The following is a 20,204-nucleotide window of genomic DNA, read 5'->3' as shown; positions in this document are numbered from 1 at the left end:
TGTCCAGTTTACAGAAGTGAGACAACCGGCCAGATACTGTAGTTGCAAACCGGACTGTACCTGGAAAAAGCTGTCTGTCCGGTTCAAAACCCTGTGGCAGTCCCTGTGCTGAATGGCTACTGTAGCAATCAATGGGGACCCGTAGTGTAAGGTTTCTCAGTGATATTCTGTAGCCTTTAGGATGTCGAAATCGTATGAAATCTGGGGTGGGAGTGGCACAAATTCTCAGCCCTATTCTGGGGTACATATGAGAACTCATAATTGCTGCTGCTGCCAGTCTCCCTCGCTTCCCGGTTACACACGGAAACCAAGCCGTGATTCTGAGAGGGGACAGCGAGGCAAAGAGGAGGAGCTGCGCGCTACTTCCATCTGATCGGCTGTGAGAGAGCGGAGCGGCTGTGAGAGACTTTTTGCAGGGAGGGGATATGTGTGTGTGTGTGTGAGAGTGTGTGACAGTCTGTGTAACCACGAACGAGGAAGAACTTGCACAGAGAAAGGGTTAACTTTGATGTTAGCCAGGAACTTAGAGGGGAACGAGAGACTTGAGTTGGTGAAGGGGTTAATTTAAAGGCTCACTGCATATTATTAAAGGACAGCTGAGCGAAACACAGAGCAAGTAATTCACCTAGAAAAATCACTTCACAAATGCACTTTGTAATAATGTGAGGAATGATTGTACTTGAGCTCACTGGCCTATCCAAACGTATTGCAATCCCCTTATACATTGGCTGCATAATGTACTGGCATGTTAGGGGTTAATACCTTACTCTGACGCTATTTTGTAGATGACCTTCCAGTCTGTGGTTAATGCTCATTAACCATTTGGTACAGTGATCATACTGGTATAAGATAACTACCCGGGTGCACAGACAGTGCCACTTAATCAGAACGGTAGGGGGGAAAATCAGCTCATTCTGCTCTGGTGGGGAAACCGCTGTGAATAGCACTGCCTTAGCCTCCCCCAAAATAATCCCCCTCCTTCTGTGTGTGTGTGTGTGTGTGTCCATACAGTTAGTGAGAAGCTGATGCCCAAGAGATAGGCTGCTGGTATTGTTCCCGGAAGAGTCACCCACAAAGCTACACTGCCAACTATATCACTTGTATTGCCTCTGTCAGTGTTGTGCCTCAGTCTGTGGGAAGGGGGAGCCTCTGGGCTCTGAATCCACGGGAAGGAGCCTCTCACCATGCAGCCCCTCTAATACCAGTTTCCTGTGCTCTCTGGTGTCACCCTCTGGTGTCAGTGGGGTGAGAAGGAAACTCTGTGTGTGTCTGAGGATGCATTTTGTAATCAATCCTAAGCAACTGGTTTGTGTAGAATTAAAGGAAGATTAGTTCAGTGGAAATGCTGCCTTGGTTTATTGGGGTCTGAGTATTACGCACCCACCGTTGAAAAGATGTGTCAGTAGCCCTGGGGTAAAATGCAGGGTATGGTACAATTGTTATTGTTATGGCACAGTGATTAAGTTGGGTTGCTCATTATACTAGCGTCTTATATAAATTGTGTTTCAGCAGACACCAAGAAGTGATTTGTGGGTTGGATGGGGTTTGGACTTAATTAGAGGCCACAGCAAATCACTCATTTCCATTCCACTTGCTGGCAGGGCCACCAACCAGGTGACTGGTGGGCTAATAATCACATTCCTTCTAACTTGGTAGAAGGGGCCCCTGATTACTGATGGCAACCCTGAGTTACTGGACAAACATGCTCAGCGTCAGTCCCCAATTCTGTGTTACTCACACAACATTTTGGGGCAGATTTATAAGGGTCAAATTGAATATTTGAAATTCGAATTTTCTACTTTTATGGGCAAAACTGTCAAATAAAACTAGGGATTCATTCAAATTCAATTCGAGTTTTTCAAAAAATTCAAATTCGATTTTTAAGATTTATCATACACTGGCCCTTTAAGAACTCAAATTCGACTATTCACCTACTTAAACCTGCTGAATTCTTGTTTAAGTCAATGGGGGACGTCCAGGAATAATTTGAAGTTTTTTGCAACTCAAATCGAGTTTTTAAAATTCGAATAAAATTTGATTCTAATTTGATTCAAGTTTTCAGGTCGATCCTATTCACCCCAGCTTAAAAAATTTGATTTTTATAATAAATTTTGATTGGTCGAATTTCGAGTTCATGTGAATTTATGGGAGTTTTAAAAAGCTTACATGAATTCGAAATTCAACCCTTGATAAATGTGCCTCAAAGTGTGTTTTACGTGCGGTGATTCGAATGTTAGAGATGGGGAACGGATTTTCAGCAGACTTGCTTCCATTGCCCTTATTAGGACTGGTTATATTTTGGTCAAGGGATTAAACTAAATGGCTCTTATTTGTACATTAGAAATGCAGAATGATTCTAAAACAAAGTGCAATTTAGGTTTGAGTAGGTACCTGCTTAAAGAGTCTACCTTGACGTGGTGGCAGGCTTAATAATCCTCTGGCCAAAAGTGTTTCATTTATTTTTATAGCTCCCATGTCTGTGTGGCCTTTATACTGTGCGGTGGGGAGGGAATGGGGGCCAAATAATTATATTATATGGGGACCTATGATTTCTAATGGTGGCCCTGCGTGCCGAAACCAAATTGAGCGGTGAACCTTGACCCTTTGGATTTAGTTTAAGGGCTCCATTAAGCAGATTCATACAAATAGACCCTAATTTTTGTATTTTGGGTGATTTTACGTGCTGTGTTTTTTTTAATTGCCTAAACACACAACACCAAAACACCCAACTTTGCCCTGTTTCCTGGGCTACTACAAAATACGATGGACAGGCCCCAAATCCCTCATGCCATTGCCCTTAGACAAAGATTTCTTTATCCACATTACAGAATGGACACTTGCCCACACTTTCATCACATGTTTAAAGGTCAAACTTATCTTACAGTTTATTACACATATTTAGAAAGCACCAACATATCCCTCAATGCTGTACAATCAATGGGTTTATACATTAACTTTACAAGAATACAAAAAAACACAATCCAAAAATGTAAAGAGGACCCTGCCCAAAAGAAAATCTCAGTATGTTGTAGATGGACATAATGAAAGCAATTTAGAAGTTATTTGCATCAATCTGTCCTCTGGTTCCTGGTGTCAGTGATTGTAAGACTAGATTTTTGCTAATGGCACATGCTGCTGCTATTGGTTGTATGTCTCACTGCTGCTAGTCACATGATTCTCCTGAGTAAACTGTTGGTTGTCAACTGCCACTGCCCAACTGTCTTTTGGACGGTGGAGAGAGAGGGAGCGAGCGAGAGAGATTTCCACATTGGATGCTATAAAGAAGACAAATTTTGGATAAAACGACATAGAATTACAATAAAAGGAGAAGGAGAAGGAAGGCGAAGATGAAGAAGAGGAAAAAGAGGAGTTTGACTCCAGAAGAGAGAGAACTTCCACAGGATGAAAGTGGGAAGAAGAAGGAGAAGAAAGCCAAGAAGCAAGATGCAGAAGAGAAGACCAACTACAGTCGAAATAGGAAGAAAAGACACACTGAGAGTAAAAAAACAATCCGTGTAGGGGAGAAGCCCCCTGAAGATGGAAGGAATAAAAGAAAAGCTGTTAAAAAAGATCAAACAAAGAAGAGAAAAGAAAGTCTCTCAGATGTGAGCAGTAAACCTGAGAGCAAGAAGAGAAGACAAGAAGAGAAAGAAGAAACAACTAAAAGTAAAAAGAAAACCGGCTTAGAAGAGATGAAAATTCCTCAGAGCAGCAGAAGAAGGAAGGAGCAGGACAAGAGGAAAAGACCAAGGAGCCCAGAAGATCCATTGGAAGGTAAGGGAAATATCTAAGAAACATATTTCATTATTATTTTCTGTTACATCTACTTCTAATTCTTTTTAATATAGAGTCATGATAGTTATTCAACTGCCCACATTGGTGGGTCCTGTTGGGGGTGGGTTTTCCACAAATCCATCCCTCTGCTTTAATTAAAACTTCTGTATGTTTTTAGAAAACATATATTGACAGGTGGAACAGTTAGGACAGTTAGGGAAAATTGAAAACCCCAAAGGCTTAAATAAAATCCCTCTTACACTAAATGCTAGGAATACTCACAAATAATAAAGATAAACAGTTTTTCTCTAAATGTGGGTGCTGCCTTAGCCACCATTAATTGTTATGGAGATACTTATAGGTAGATATATTTAGGAAAATATACAATGCATAATATATTTTGATATGGGCTCTTGACTGAATTTGTTTTGTTCCCACAAGGTGGAAGTGGAAGTGCACCGAAGAAATCCCATGTGGATGGGAAAAGACCAGCCCCCCTGGACATACAGAGGTACAAATTCCACCAAGAGCTAGGAGAAGGCACGTTTGGACAGGTGAGTGCGGGGCCTCCCAATATAGAAATCTCTTTTGTTATCTGGTATAAATCTGTACAGAAAACATGGAAGTACAATCAAGCACTTGGCAATGTCTTTAAAGGGGTTATTCACCTTTGAGTTAAAGGGGTGGTTCACCTGAAGTAAATTTTAGCATGTTATAGAACAGACCATTCTAAGCAACTTTTCAATTGGTTTTCATTATTTATGTTTTATAGTTATTTGTCGTTTTCTTCTGATTTGCAGCTTTCAAATGGGCATCATTGTCCCCTTCTAAAAAAGCAAATGCTCTGTAAGGCTAAAAATGTATTGTTATTGCTGATCCTTCTGATCCTTCTATTCAGATGCTTTCCTATTCATATTCCAGTTTCTTATTCAAATCAATGCTTGGTTGCTAGGGTAATTTGGGCCTTAGTTACCAAATTGCTTAAAATGCAAATTGAAGAGATGCTGAATAAAAAGCTAAATAACCCAAAAACCTTCAATAATAAAAAATAAAAACAAATTGCAAATTATCTTAGAATATCACTTTCTACATCATACAAAAAGTTATTCCAAAGGCGAACAACCCCTTTAACTTGAAGTATGATGTAGAGAGTGATATTCTTAAACAACTTGCAGTTGGTTTTCATTTCTGTTATTTGAGTTATTTAGCTTTTTATTCAGCAGCTCTCCAGTTTCAGCAATCCGGTTGCTAGGGTCCAAATTACCCTAGCAACAATGCATTGATTTGAATAAGTGACTGGAATATGAATAGGAGAGGCCTGAATAGAAAGATAAAAAGTAGCAATAACTATACATTTGTAGCCTTACAGAGCATTTGTTTTTTAGATGGGGTCAGTGACCCCCATTTAAAAACGGTAAAAAGCTAGAAGAAGAAGGCAAATAGTTTAAAAACTATAAAAAGTAAATAATGATGTCTAATTGAAAAGTTGATTGGAATTGACCATTCTACAGCATATTAAAAGTTAAATTAAATGGGAGGAAGACCTAGGAGTCCTCACTGATGAACAGTGGAAGTCCCTCCTCAAATCACCCAACAGAGTGTCTGTCAATCCCAGACACAAAATTCGACAGTTATATTTGACACACAGAGCATACTATACCCCCGCCCACCCGAATAGAATCAATCCTAATCTCTCTCCCCTAATTGCCTTAGATGCAATTAGTCAGAGGGTACTCTAGTACATACACTATAGATAGTCAAAACTATCGGACAGCCATTGTGGATATGTTATCGGAAGTGTTAGGCCTAAGGTTGGTCCCTGATCCACTAGTCTGTATATTGGGTCTGTTTACAGGAATTCAAATGCCCTCAACCACAAAAAATTTTCTGAACAAAGCTTTGTTTCAAGCCAGGAGGTTGATATGCCTTAATTGGAGGTTGGATAGGCCACCCGCCCCTCTAAGAAAAAGGGGGCAAATGGCAAAATTCCATCAGATCTGGTCCCCTTGGTTGATGAAATTTCCCATTCCCAACATACTGGAACAGGAAAACCTCCCTTAAGCCTCACAGTAAAGTAATACAAACACATATTTGGTTACCGTATATACTCGCGTATAAGCCGAGATTTTCAGCACACAAAATGTGCTTGAAAATCCTACCTCGGCTTATACGCGGGTCAGCGCGGTGAGAGGCAGTAAGAGAGTAACCCTCCTCCGTCCCACCAACAAACCCACCCCAGTACCTGCTACTCTTTGCCTTCAGTCTCCCCTTACTCTCAACTACCGGTACTTCCTGTTTCTCTCAGCCGCGCCTGCGCACAAGCCGCAATTCCCTTCGGGCAGAGCTAAAACTACTCCTCCCGGCATGCCTTTCTCTGGCATACGGGAGATGTTACGGTACGTAACGAAGACGCAGATTGAAGGCGGAAGTCTGAGGTGCGAGGTCTGGGGGAGAGGTCTGGGGGAGGGAACGACCGGGAGCTGCGGTGAGCAAAACGATCGGTTTGGGACGGGACACTGCGGGCGTAGAGATTTGGAAGCGATTAGGTAAGGCGACTCAGTTAACTATAATTCCCACAATCCTCTGCTGTCAGTACAACGCTGGGGGTTGCAGTTAGAGGCTTCGAGTGGTTAAAAGAGCTCAGGGCAGAGCCTCTTTGTACTGGTAACATCACGCCTGCTATTAGCACCTGTATTTTATTTATATATGTGGCTCAGCTATTGAGTGGATCTGTTGGGATGTTTGTTCCCTTTGTTATGAGGTGGGTACGACTAGCTGCTGCCTGGCCAATCAAAGTGCGGAGGAATGAGGCCAATAGTCTCTTGTTTTTATGAATTAATGTTTTAAGCATCATGGCTTGATTTTTAACATTAAACCGACTGTTTGATATTTCTGAGACTTTTCTGAGTTGTGTCTAGGCTTATACGCGAGTCAATACGTTTTTCTGGGTTTCATAGGTAAAATTAGGTACCTCGGCTTATACGCGGGTCGGCTTATACACGAGTATATACGGTATATACAGTATGTTTTATTAAATTCCGTTATTGCATAAGGTGTATATTGTTACATTATTGTGCCTAATTGTGCTGTACAATGTCAAGAGAAACTATGTCCTGCAATTCAAGAATACAATTCTGTAATGTTTATCTCGCATCATGACTGTCAATAAACTTACCTGAACAAAAAAAAAAAAAGTTAAATTAAAAGTGAACCACCACTTTAACATTCTTATTGACTCTGATATTATCAGTCATTCATGTTGTAAGCAGCATTCAAGACACTCTATAAATTCTAATCTCTTTGTTCTGCTCTTAGGTGATGTTGGCATCATATACACCGAAGAAACAACTTGTGGCAATGAAGACGGTGTCCAAACAACCCAGCAAGGGCAACTATACCTGCATCATGAAGGAGGCCCGACTCTTGAAGATCGCCAGAGGATGCCCCTTTCTATGCCATTCTCATGCCACGTTCCAGTCCGAGGTACAGAACACTGTTTATATTGATATATAATCTGTTTCATTAATGGTTTGACTTTCTAAGGCCAACTTAATGCCCATAACAAGGGAAAACACCCTTTGATAACTAACAAGTCCCCAATTCACCTTGCTTGCTGAACAGTTCTGTGCCATATATTCCTCACTAATTCTTCATTTGTCTCTCTAACCAGCTGCATGCCTTCTTCGTGCTCGAGTATGCCGGTGGGGGAACACTGCACAAAGTTATTGCAGACCAAGGAAATCTGTCAATGAAGAACATCCAGTAAGTGATACGATTCTTACTATAGAGCAGTGCTGTCTAACTTATTGCCCCTTGTGTGCCCCCCCCCACATGAAATTCTGCCTGCTGTGACTTACCATGTGTAAAGTTTAAAATGTATCACTACAGATATTAACTGGCCCCTGCATTGTTTAAACCTCAAATTCAGACATTAATCTCCCCTGAATTGTCCACACTTGTAACACCTCTATATTTCATACCCCTAAAGCCCTGTACTGTTCACACCTCAGACTGAAAGTGCTCATATTGTTCACTTGTTCACACTCAGACAAAGGTGCACCAGCATTATGTCACTGTATGTAACACAGTATGTACTGTTCATCTTAGAGTGGTCCTGATATGTTTCCCTGTGTCCTGCTGTATTTTGCCTTCCCTATACTCCCTGTATGCACCATATTCTGCCTGTCTTACACTACATGTGAGACATGAGCCTGGTAGGGTTTGTTCTGGGGGTTTATTAGCATTTGAAAATTATTGTTAGGGGCCCCTAAGGTGTTTAATCATGTACTGGGGGTGCTGTGTTATCCACAGGGGAGGAGGAGGAATACAGATTTAAGGGTATGTTTTAAAGGAGAAGGAAAGGCATCGTACACTTCGGGGTACCAAATGTCAGGCACCTCCAAGTGATTGTATCGATTTACCTGAAACCCCGGACCGGTGCTCCTATCAGCAGAAAACTGCACCAGCCCAGGGTTATACCAGTGAGCACCACCTATAGGTGGGCCATGTGGAGTCAGTATGTATCATAATACCTTTTAAAAATGTGAATAATAAATATTTATTTTTACTGAAGATGAGCCTTGGGACATAAATCTTTTGATTTAATTTTATGGGCAGAAAACACACTGCTGTGTCTTGGTTCTTGGGCCTTTGCCTGAATAAGAAAGGTGTGTGCACAGTAGCAGAACCAGGGCACCACTGATTTGTATGAAAGGACAAGAAAAGTCAAATTTAACAGGTGATAGGTAACCCCCATGATATTTGATAAGTATCCCCCATGGAATTAAGCTGGTTGCTTTTTTTTTTTTACAGATTCTACACTGCAGAGATGGTGATAGCCCTACAGTTCCTTCACTCCAATGGCATCATTCACCGGTGAGTAAAATCTCAGTTCTCTTCTCTATTCTATTCACTAGTAGCATGATATAGTTCACATCTTGATATCTCTTGATACTTAACTTTGCTAACTAACAGTAATGTTTGCACCCCTTATATCTGGTGCAGTCAGTTAGGGACAGTTCCATGTAGTGGCTCACACTCTGTCCAGACTCACAACAAATTGTGATTTAAGCCTTTCATTTTAACCAAGCAATGCATCTTTTTCTCTGTATAATCTGCCTTTACTGTACCACCTCTTGTTTTAAATATCCTTTATCTGTTGCTATTTTCTTACTACTTAACTTCATTGCTTCCAGATGGGCCTATTCCAAAAATATCTATTTTCTTTTACCTTTTAATGTGCATGAACTTACTTACCCCTGACTATCACTCTCACACGTTTCTCTTTCTAATATTTCCTGCGTTAATTTCCTGCGCTTATTTTGCAGTGATCTGAAGCCTGAAAACATCTTGGTGGATAACAACGGGCACATCAAGATCTGTGACTTCGGCCTCGCTGTTGAAGGAATGATCGGCGGAAAGAAGATCAGCGGATTGACAGGAACACCTGGATACCGTGCGCCGGAGGTCAGAAATCTTTTTTTTTTTAATCTAATTTATACACAGAGGAATTCAAATCTATTTGTCTTTTTCTATTTTGGACACCTTTGCTGTGTCTAGTTTATATAACTGTGTTTCTGTTACCCAAGAAGATAATTAGTTCTTTTTTTCTGAAGGTTTTGTCATTGGAGAAGTACGATGCTGCAGTGGACTGGTGGTCCTTCGGGGTCATCATGTACGAAATGGCCACCGGCAGACAGCCATTTGCCCCATCACTGGTTTCTGCACAGGAGTTGTTTCAGATTAAGGAGAGAAAGCTTGAATACCCGCGTCACATGAGCCAGGAAATGCTGGACCTTCTGCCAAAGGTAAGTAGAAACAATTACACACCTTCAAGTGAAATAATGTCACATCAAAATTTGGGGTCCTGTACATGGGGCCACAGGGTACACGGATCAGGTACATGGGGGTACTGTGGTTAGGTACATGGGGCCACAGGGTACATGGGTCAGGTACATGGGGGAACAGGGGTCAGGTACATGGGGGCACTGGGGTCAGGTACATGGGGGCACAAGGGTCAGGTACATGGGGGCACAGGGGTCAGGTACATGGGGGCACAGGGGTCAGGTACATGGGGGCACAGGGGTCAGGTACATGGGGGCACGGAGGTCAGGTACATGGGGGTACAGGGGTCAGTTACATGGGGGCACAGGGGTCAGGTACATGGGGCATATGGGTCAGAGGTCAGGTACATAGGGGTACAGGGGTCAGGTACATGGAGGAACAGGGGTCAGGTACATGGGGGCACAGGGTACAGGGGTTAGGTACATGGGGTTACAGGGGTCAGGTACATGGGGCACAGGGGTCAGGTACATGGGGGCACAGGGGTCAGGTACATGGGGTTACAGGGGTCAGGTACATGGGGCCACTGGGGTCAGATACATGGGGGCACAGGGGTCAGGTACATGGGGGTCAGGTACATGGGGGTACAGGGGTCAGGTACATGGGGGCACGGAGGTCAGGTACATGGGGTACAGGAGTCAGGTACATGGGGGCACAGGGGTCAGGTACATGAGGCACATGGGTCAGAGGTCAGGTACATAGGGGTACAGGGGTCAGGTACATGGAGGAACAGGGGTCAGGTACATGGGGGCACAGGGTACAGGGGTTAGGTACATGGGGCTACAGGGGTCAGGCACATGGGGGTACAGGGGTCAGGTACATGGGGGCACAGGGGTCAGGTACATGGGGGTACAGGGGTCAGGTACATGGGGGCACAGGGTATAAGGATCAAGTACATGGGGGCAGTACTTTCAAATAGAGTGAGGGATTCCATTACCTTCTTCCTCTGTTATATGCAGGTTCATTTCCACTAATGTAAGCAGTGCTCTAATTTCAATTTAGAGGGCTAAATATAGATACATTTGGTGGATACTCATAAGCTGGACAACCCTCCTATTGTTGGATGGTGCCTGACTTTACATCTATTGTATTCAGATAAATGTTTTTCTTTTTTAGCTTCTGGAGATGAACAAGAGCAAACGCTTAGGAGTAAATGGCAACATCAGGAAGCACTCATTCTATGCCAGAATGAACTGGAGTGAGCTGGAAAACAGAAAAAAAAAGGCACCTTTCCAGCCCAAAATTGTAAGTTTATAACTGCACCAAGCAATGGGAGTCGGGAAGGCCAAGTTTTTTATTGGGGAGACTAATAGGCTGTTTACTTTATTGGAGCATTTCATAGGCAGTTGGTTGGGCTTTGCATAAACTGAGCTTCCATATACCTTGTCATGTCATATTTTTCTTCTTTGCATGTAACTATTAAGCTATTTTAAGGGCATAATACTTGAACCCTCTTAACATTTTCAGGCATATAGCCTGGAGAAACTAAACTGCTTATAAATATATTTCAAAGACCTGCAATTGCCTTTGCACAGTCCTAAATTTATTACTCATTTAGTGCTCTGCAGCAGCTTCACAGTCCTTGACCCAGTTGTGGGTTCCCTGTATATCTGTGAGTTGGTAGGCTCTGGCCATATATGTGACCAGTGGACCCCTGTCATTTTACTCCTTCGCCCATCAGACAGATCGCCAGCCACTTAAAAAAATCTTTTGTTGGGTGTCAGTAAAGCGGTTGGAAAATAACACTGAAAGAGTTGGGAAAATATGTATGACTCCATTCCTCAAATTGTCCTAATACATGTATGGGGCCTGTTAACTGAAATGTTTGGGTCCTTAGCTACGTGTCATTCATATATATGTGACCATACTGTATCATATATTATATGTTCATGCTTAAAATGATATATAATATAATATATATAATGATATATAATATAATACAGCAAAGTGTATTGCTTTCTTTTTGATAGCTACCAGCAGATAAGTTACCAGTCATACATCCAGGGTTCTGCGCTGAGACATCTAAGAGAGCTAATGTGGAAGGCTTCTCCGAAGTGGATTCCAACTGGAAATGGCAGGAGTAAAGTGTTTTCTGTGCTCATGTGGACTTACCTCAAACTCCCTGTACAGCAAGTGATGACGGCAACGTACCATTCATGGCCAATTCCATCAATGAACATCAGATCTGCCGTCTACTGTCTACTGCAAGTGTACAAGTGTCTGTCTCTACAGCCAACTACACCAACACCACATGGGATCCTTGACAGAAAGTAGAAAGAACTCGAGGCATAGTGGTAAGTGAAATGAAATAAATTAGAATGGGAAAGATGAGATAGGATTACTTATAGAAGGAGTATTAAATGATAGTAAAGTTGTTGAGGTATTAATGGGACTTTCATAACATTGAGGCAACTTGCTAGTGAGCTTGTGCTCTTAGACTCATATAAATGTGTATTTTACATGGGAGGGGGCATCTTTTTATAAAGTAATATACAGAGTTATGCTATGAACAATGCACTCTTTTCTTCTTTAGCACACAGTACATCACAGGAGGCCCCACCAGAAGAAAGGAATAGCTGCAATCCGGACTTTCTAAATGGACTTTCTAAACAGACCCTTGGATAAGGGTAAAAATGTATACTGGACATACAGTGCACTTATGGTAATCCAGTGCACTGTTAATTAACACCGTTCAGTGTACTTCAGTTTCTTTATATAAGGTAAGGTTTAGGGGTAAGTATAGCATTAAGTAAGTTTACTTCCTTTTCTAACTTCCATCCCATTGTTTTACTGTTTTCTTATAGATAGGATGTTATATAGAAATAGAAATGTTAGGATTCCTTCTCATCTTTAATCTTGTCCCATTCTTTTCTTTTACCATTTTCTTTTCTCATTTTCCTCTTTTCTCTTTTCCTCTTTTTCAACTTTAATGTACTGTAAGTTAAGGTAAAAAAGGGTGGGTGGTATCTTATATTGGAATAGGAATGTTACAATTGTTTCTTGCTCTTCTTTTATGCTCTCCTGTCTTTTCCCTGTAGTTTGTAGCACATACTGTACATTAAATGTAAAGTTTATGGGTAAAGGTATACAGGATATGGCAGTGGTTATGTGGGATAAGGGATATATGTATATAAATATGGGATATAGGTACTATAAGGGTTATAGTAAAGGGATATGGGAATAGTGATGTTGAATAAGGGATATATGTATATAAATATGGGATATGGGTACAAAAAGGGTTATAGTAAAGGGATATGGGAATAGTGATGTTGAATAAGGGATATATGTATATAATTATGGGTTATTGGTACTATAAGGGTTATAGTAAAGGGATATGGGATTAGCTATGTGGGATAAGGAATATGCCATATCCTGATAGAAATTTGCAGCAAATCATAACAGTAAATTAACTGCTGAAGAAACACCACTTTCAGCCTGTTTACACTGTGATTTGCTGCAATAAGTATGAAAGGTATGAAGTGGTGTGTGAATGTAAATAGGGATCCCCATTGCACCAATGTAGAAGATGAACATAGCGCACCTTCTGATTGGCTGCAAGTTTAATTTAGTTCACCATTAAAATGTAGAAAAATCTGATGAGGCCATCCGTATGCTTGTGCCTCTTTGTCCCAATAGGAGGGAGTAATATTGCAGCAGATAGAGCTGCAGATTGTAGGCCCCTTTTTAAAAAGTAAAATAAGCCCATTAGAGTTGTGAATGTGAAGGTGTAAAGTTTTAGGATCAAAGGAATAAGAATAGACTAGGCAGAGCTGTAGGTCCCTAAATGCTGAGTAGCCACAACTCCCTCCTTCCCCTCCCCACCATGAATCATATATTAGTCAAGATAAATAGGCCCATAATAATCCTCATCCCCCATAACCAGGCCTTTTAGATAATAAAGGCTGCTGGTATTCATAGTTAGTAGAAAGTTGATCCAGGGACTGGTCCGATTGCCGTTTTGGAGTCAGGAAGGAATTTTCTCCCCATCTGAAGCAAATTGGAGATGGCTAAAGATGGGGTTTTTTGCCTTCCTCTGGATCATCTATTATAAACCTGATGGACACGCTCACCCTCAATTACTGTGTAACGGTGTCCTTAATTCATCAATAGGATCCATCAAATTCTTACTGAATAGGGAAGTACTAGGGGAATTATATAGTTAGTAAAGCAGTGGGGAGTGGAATTCCAGTCTCACTGACCATGGGATTTGCCACAGGGACAGAGAAAATAGTGAGTGAATGAGTGAGAGCATGTGGGTGTGCGGAAGTGTGTGTTATTGTAGATTATCCATTGGGGAACTTTTGTTCCTTACACCTCACAGTCTGATCTGAGGAGGAGGGGTCCCATGACGGCTTATATCAGCCGGTATCTGGCCAGATAGGGAACTATTGCAGCAAGTCATCGGGTGAGCCATTTGCTGCAATAGGTGTGTGAATGGACAGTAACGTGGTTGAAGCCTTGACGTGGCGTTACTGCTCACATGTATATCATGTGCCAATTCAACTGACTGCCAGAGTGTCAATATAGTAGCAGTTGTAATAGAAAGAGAAATGTATTTAAACTATAGCGGCTGGAGTGAATAGATGTCTAACGTAAGAGCCAGAACACAACTTCTTCCATTGTATCTCACTACCCTGATAGTCGGCAACAAGAAGGGGGGGGCACAAGGACATCAATTCAATTAGTTTGCTTTTAATTCTGATTTATGTGCTCAAGATCGGGTGCTCAGATATGGGATTGCTGATAGAGAGCACTGAAGTACAGAAAGGCCATCTCTGTAATAATAAGAGTTCCCTGCAATTGATGGTGACTGAGCTGAATAAATCCATATTGGTGGCAAAACAATCCTATTGGGTTTATTTCATGTTCATATGATTTTAAGGAGAATTAAGGTATGGTGATTCAAATGACAAAAAGCCCTTGTCCAGTATATCCCAGATCCCAAGTATCCTGCATAATAGATCCTATACCTGTATAATGGATACATGCGATACAAAGTACTATTTTATTATTACAGAGAAAAAGGAAATCATTTTTAAAAATGTAAATTATTTTATTAAAATGGAGTCTATGGGAGATGGCCTTCCCATAATTTGAAGCTTTCTGGATAACGGATCCCATACCTATAGTAAATAACTGGCACACAATACAGTAGTTGGAAAGAACTGTCGTAAAGACTATCTTGCTCTTGATCTAGCAAACTGATGAGATGGAGAACATTTAAGGCCATACTGAAGTCTGGAAAAGCTCCTACTATAAAAACTGCAAGATGGCCTTGAGATGCTTGAGAAATGTCTATGGAGCAGCAAATTGGTATAACCAAGTCAGAGCGCCAGAAGTGATGTTTCCCTATTCCAACACTTGCCATTATTCAGGTGTCTTCTTGTAGCCGATACATCAAGAAATAGTCTATGTGTGTATGCCCAGCAGTTTTATGAAACAATCAGTGTTTGCCATATGGGTGTCCTTAAGTGGGTGCAGGGAGACAACAGCACTTTCATTCCCTGTGAAAAAAGTAGTATTTTTATTTTAATGCCAAAAAAAAAGGTTTTTGCTTATAAATATTAAGAAATGTTACCCAAACATGAAAATCAAAGCATAAACCTCTCATCCACATACAGATAAAATGCTCTTTGTACAATTGTTGTTCAGTGTTGATGTTGGGCTGATAGTCCTGACTGTCTCTGCAACATGGAGCAGCTCCTCTTCTCTTCCTGCAGTCGCCCCAATGAGCAGAACAATAGAGATGTGTCATACGGTGTAAGGCCACTATTGCAGCACGACTTTGGTACAGCCCAGAAGGAGCTTCAGCTGGTTACCACCCACACTTGCTCCTATCTCAGTTTCTTGGAGGACTGGCCATGTTTGCTGAAGTTGTGAGTTCTGTAACCTGCTCGGCACCAGTAGCCACATTCCTTGGAAGTGGGGTCTTTAAAAGGGCACCTACCGGGTAAAAATGTTATCCCAAACCAAAGGTGCGGGCTAATAGAGCCTGCATTCCAGTTGTAGATAACATTAGTTTTTTTTAAAAAAAAAATGCCCCCCGCCAATGCTATGCTACCCGAGCAGAAATGTTGTGTCACTCTAACCCAACATCTGCACATTGATGCCGCCCTTGATCGGAAGCTGACATAGCGGCAATTATGATCTCGCGAATGAGGTGGGTTGAAAAACTTGTCTCAGGCAGCAGCACCAAATGGGTTACAAGGGGCCACAAAAAGCAGCCCCGGATAACTTTAAAAGTCGAATTTTCAGTTTTTAAACTGGAAATCCAGCTTGACTACTGGGAGAGAGCACAATTGCACTCTCCACATTAGTGTTGCAGTCTCCCCCCAGATCTCCATGCATGAAAGGTGAGGGGGCGGCTCTTGCTTTAGAAACGTTCCTTCCTGATCGTTGGCTTGAGGACCAAATGTTTGGATAAGCCTAATATTGCCCAACTCAAGGTGTACATATAGGAGAAAGATCCACTCATTTGGTGACCTTGCCAAACAAGCAGATATTATAACGTATGGTTAGCTTTACAATGAACAGAAACAAAAGACACTGGAAAAAAACTGACAGCTGATGTGTAGTGAGGGCAACACATAGAGCCTGTTAGATGTAAGGCACCAGACAATAGCTCCCATCATGTTTAACACTTGGATCAACACAAGTTGATCCAGGGCCTGGTCCAATTGCCATCTTGGAGTCAGGAAGGATTATTTCCCTTCTGAGGCAAATTAGAGAGGCTTCAATTGGGGTTTTTTACCTTCTTTTGGATCAACTAGCAGTTTGGCAGGTTACATGTAGAGACTATAAACTATATTGAACTTTATGGATGTTCGTGTTTTTTCAACCTAACTTGCTATGTTACCTTAATATCCAGATTTAATAGCATGCACTAAATTTGTCTAGGTAATTAGATCAGTAGCAAACAAACCCTTTATCACATTTTCCCATTAGGCTCTTGTAGTGCTATTGATTATTAACAGCCAATTCACCATTTGTTCCAATAAATAACTAGCAAGTAAAACCCTCAAGTAAACTTGCATACACATTTGACCAAATTTATAGAAACTATAAATGAGAATATTATGTATATTCATTCATTACTTAATAATACCTGTACTAGATAAATAAAAATTAAATTTTTTTAAAGTTATGCCATATAAACATAGTGAATGTAATGGAATCAGCCCCTTCAAGGCAGAGCTCTTAAGTAAGTGTCAATCCTAAGTGACAATCTCTTGTGTGCTGCTGAAATGAAGCTTTCTGTGTAGCAGAGGGACCTATAGTTTCTATAAGTGAGCAATCCTCCCGGTGTGACTGAGCCCTCTGTAACTTAGCTTATACAGGCAATTAGACCTTAGACACGCATGACTCCATGGGATGGAAACAGGGTCAGACTGGGCCTGCAGGACACCAAGAGAAAAACCCGGTGGGCTGTGGCATAACTAGATTTACTGGGCCCCACAGCAAATTAATTGCTCATTATTTAGGGCCTTGTAGGGCCCCTGCAGGGTCTGCTTCCTCAGTAGTTTCACCCCTTCTGGTGGGCTCTTCTGACCTTGACCCGATCTCCAACTTCTCTCCCCCCTCGATCCCCCGCTGCCCTCCCTCTCCCAACTGCAGCAAAGGTTAGTATAAAGGACAGTGCATGGGGAAAGGGGCTGGTGGAGGGTGAGCAGGGTCCTAGAGGGGGTGTGGAAGCCCCTGGGGTAGCAGCCTTAGTTGACTTCACACACCCCAGTCTGATGGAAAAAAGTCAGAAGCAGCAAAATTTCTTAGCCTTCAAGATTTTTAGCAAGAAGCTGCTAAACGAGAAGCAAAGCTGCAATTTAGAATGGTGCCTTTGGGCCACTTCTCTGTCACATTTCAGCCTGTAGGACAGAGGCACCAGGTGGTACCGGCTAAAGCTGACCATAGACACAAAGATTTGATGGTACGAATCTCCATTTTTCAGCAGACTGTTAGTGCTGAAATACACCAGAGTTGAACTTACATTAATGTACTTTATTAGAAGGAACTCATGAGAATTCAGTGACACTCTGCCAACAGTGAACCTTGACTGGATAACAATGAGCACTAGGTTCTGTATCTGCCCACACTACAGAGAAACACACTGACATCTAGTGGTGGATAATACATGTATAATATATTTGTTAGAAAACAAATGATAATAAGGGCTCATGAAGCGTATGATTCACCTGCAAATTGTTATGAGGAGGAGAGAAGCGTAGTGAAAAGTTCATCTTCCACCTGCATGCGGCTACATGGAGAGGAGAGGGGATTGGGCTTTGGTGTTTTTCAGGCCCATCCCTGCACTGCTCTGTTTAGCCGCACACAGACAGAAGTTACATGTTTCAGTGCAGACAGAGGAAGCTAATGATTTGAGGTGATCCGATCATCTCCGCCTCATTAAATCTGCAGGCAGAGAGAAGTGTTCCATACGCTTTGTGTGCACTTGCACTAATGACTTTCAATTCATTTTAGCATAAAAAAAAAGAAAAGTATCCTAGGCCCAGCACAGTTCGCCAACTCCTGCAGTTCTTAACTCATCTATTGTTCTCACAACTATTGTTACTATTATACAGTAGGGTTGCCACCTCAACCCTTTAAAATCGACCACATATGGAATCCACAGCTTGCATGGCTACTTAGCAATTTATTTAAATGCATGCTGCAGACTGAACTGATTTATGTGCAGCCATGCATCTAAATGAATTGCTAATCAGCCATGCAGGCTGTGGATTCTATATGTGGTTTTAAAGTGGTGAGGTAGCAACCCTAATAATACTTACCAGGGGGTCTGCTGCTGTCACAGTCCTACACTGGGCTCTGGGACATGCTCAGCCCCTCCAGAGCCCAGCACAGCAGCAAGAGTAGTAGAGTTGGGGAGAGCAGCCTATACAGTAGGGTTTTGACTTAGGCTAAGGGCACACAGAGTTTCAGCTCTGCTGCTCTCAGTCTGTTTTTTTTTTGTTTCTTGTTCGTTTTTACAGGTGACCAGTAGTTGCTTTTTGCTTGGTTGCTATGGGTTACTGTTTCAGGGTAACACTGCAGTGGGGCTCATTTACAAATTTGCACCTCGGCAGTAACCCATGGCAACCAATCAAATATTTGCTTTCACTGTTCCACCCGCAGCTGGCTGAAAAAAATGCTAATCACTGATTGGTTACTATGGGTTACTGTCTATGGGCAAATTTGTCCAGTATTTATAAATGAGCCACTGTGTCTATTATTAATCCAAGGCTATAGTGATACTAAAATCTAAAATTAATATAGATATTGGTATATAAACTTTATGTGAGTGTATGGAGGGGTTGGTGTCTGTATGGACGCTGGGTTTCATTCGGAGGGTTTGAACTTGATGGCCTTTTATCTTTTTTCAACCCAACTTAACTATGTAACATAACCCCCCAAGTGTCAGTAGCCATGCTGCATGTGTGCGCGCAACTTGTTTTACTTGTTTTGTGACAAAAAGTCAAACGATTTCCCTCCCTGTCCCTCATTTGCATATGCAAATTAAGATTCATATTTAGTTCAGCCGGGCGGAAGGATTCGGCCGAATCTGAATTCTGTTGAAAAAATCGTATCCTGGCCGAATCCCGAACCTAATCTTGGATTTGGTGCATCCCTTTTATACATTCAGTATTATTAATTTTCTTCAGGCTGCTCTATTGTTTGCTCTTTGGGGTCAGAAAGTAGAATGTTGCTTTAGTTTCCCAATTCACTAAACCAATGTTGAAGGGGGGTGGTCTACTGACCCTTTAAATTGTGTCCTGTTTAGCCCAAGAAAGACAAATATCATAGATAATTCCTAATAAGCAGTTTAGCTCAAGTCCTATTAACTGCAGCAATGTTAAAGAAGGGGCATGTTATCCCTTTAATCACAAATAACAGCACTGGGAATTTATTAAATGCAGCTAGACCCCAAAGTCTCAAAGATTCATAGAGCAGCCGTTAGGCAACACAGTGGTCATGTGGCCATAGCCTTATAGTAAAGATACATATGCACTGCTATAATATATTTTATTTAGTAACATTGGATGAAACAATAAATTGACATTTAAAAACAATGTTGTGCCATCTTGTTCTTCTCTGTCACTGTCTCTCCCATCCATAGTGGCAACTCAGCCACTGAATCCTCATCCCAAATCAATGTGCCCAGAATGTGAGAAGCGACAGTGTGATCCCAGCGTGACTGAGAGAACTAAGGATTCATCAGCGCCCACACAATATTGCCATTAAATCAGATCTGAGGGGACTGAACATGTACACTCTATACAGTATATATAAGCTTTTCTATGAAGCAGCTGTCATTTCATATTCTGAGTGAAGAAAGTTCATTTGCCTCTCTATGCTAAAACTGCGGAATTATTTTCAGTAACACATATGGGCACCAATATACTATGTATGTATTCAGAAGTTTATTGTTTTTCTACAAGACTGACGGGATGCCTCCCATGAACTGCCATCAGCCATCACAACAAGAACAAGGAAAACATGCCCAAGTGATTCTCAGAGGCTCCAACTTATTATGTCACTCCACTAAAAGAAGATATTTTTAATACATTTTTGATTTGTGCTGAATTCTTTTTGCAAAC

At 41.6% G+C, this 20,204-nt stretch overlaps 1 protein-coding gene across 1 annotated transcript; it reads left to right on the top strand.

Moving 5' to 3' along the window:
• Nucleotides 1-2,414: 2,414 nt before the first annotated feature.
• Nucleotides 2,415-14,054, top strand: LOC108709367 (protein kinase C delta type). Its single transcript, XM_018249137.2, has 10 exons — nucleotides 2,415-3,774; nucleotides 4,216-4,328; nucleotides 7,090-7,257; nucleotides 7,445-7,536; nucleotides 8,587-8,649; nucleotides 9,102-9,240; nucleotides 9,390-9,581; nucleotides 10,732-10,860; nucleotides 11,586-11,909; nucleotides 12,149-14,054. The coding sequence occupies exons 1-9, from the start codon at nucleotides 3,348-3,350 to the stop codon at nucleotides 11,697-11,699; spliced, it is 1,437 nt and encodes a 478-aa protein (XP_018104626.1). The 5' UTR covers nucleotides 2,415-3,347; the 3' UTR covers nucleotides 11,700-11,909; nucleotides 12,149-14,054.
• Nucleotides 14,055-20,204: the final 6,150 nt, after the last annotated feature.

This window comes from Xenopus laevis, chromosome 2S (genome assembly GCF_017654675.1).
Source record: "Xenopus laevis strain J_2021 chromosome 2S, Xenopus_laevis_v10.1, whole genome shotgun sequence".
In the NCBI taxonomy this organism is placed as follows: domain Eukaryota; kingdom Metazoa; phylum Chordata; class Amphibia; order Anura; family Pipidae; genus Xenopus; species Xenopus laevis.
Note: the sequence above shows the minus strand (reverse complement) of the source record. Positions and strands in the feature narration are given on the sequence as shown.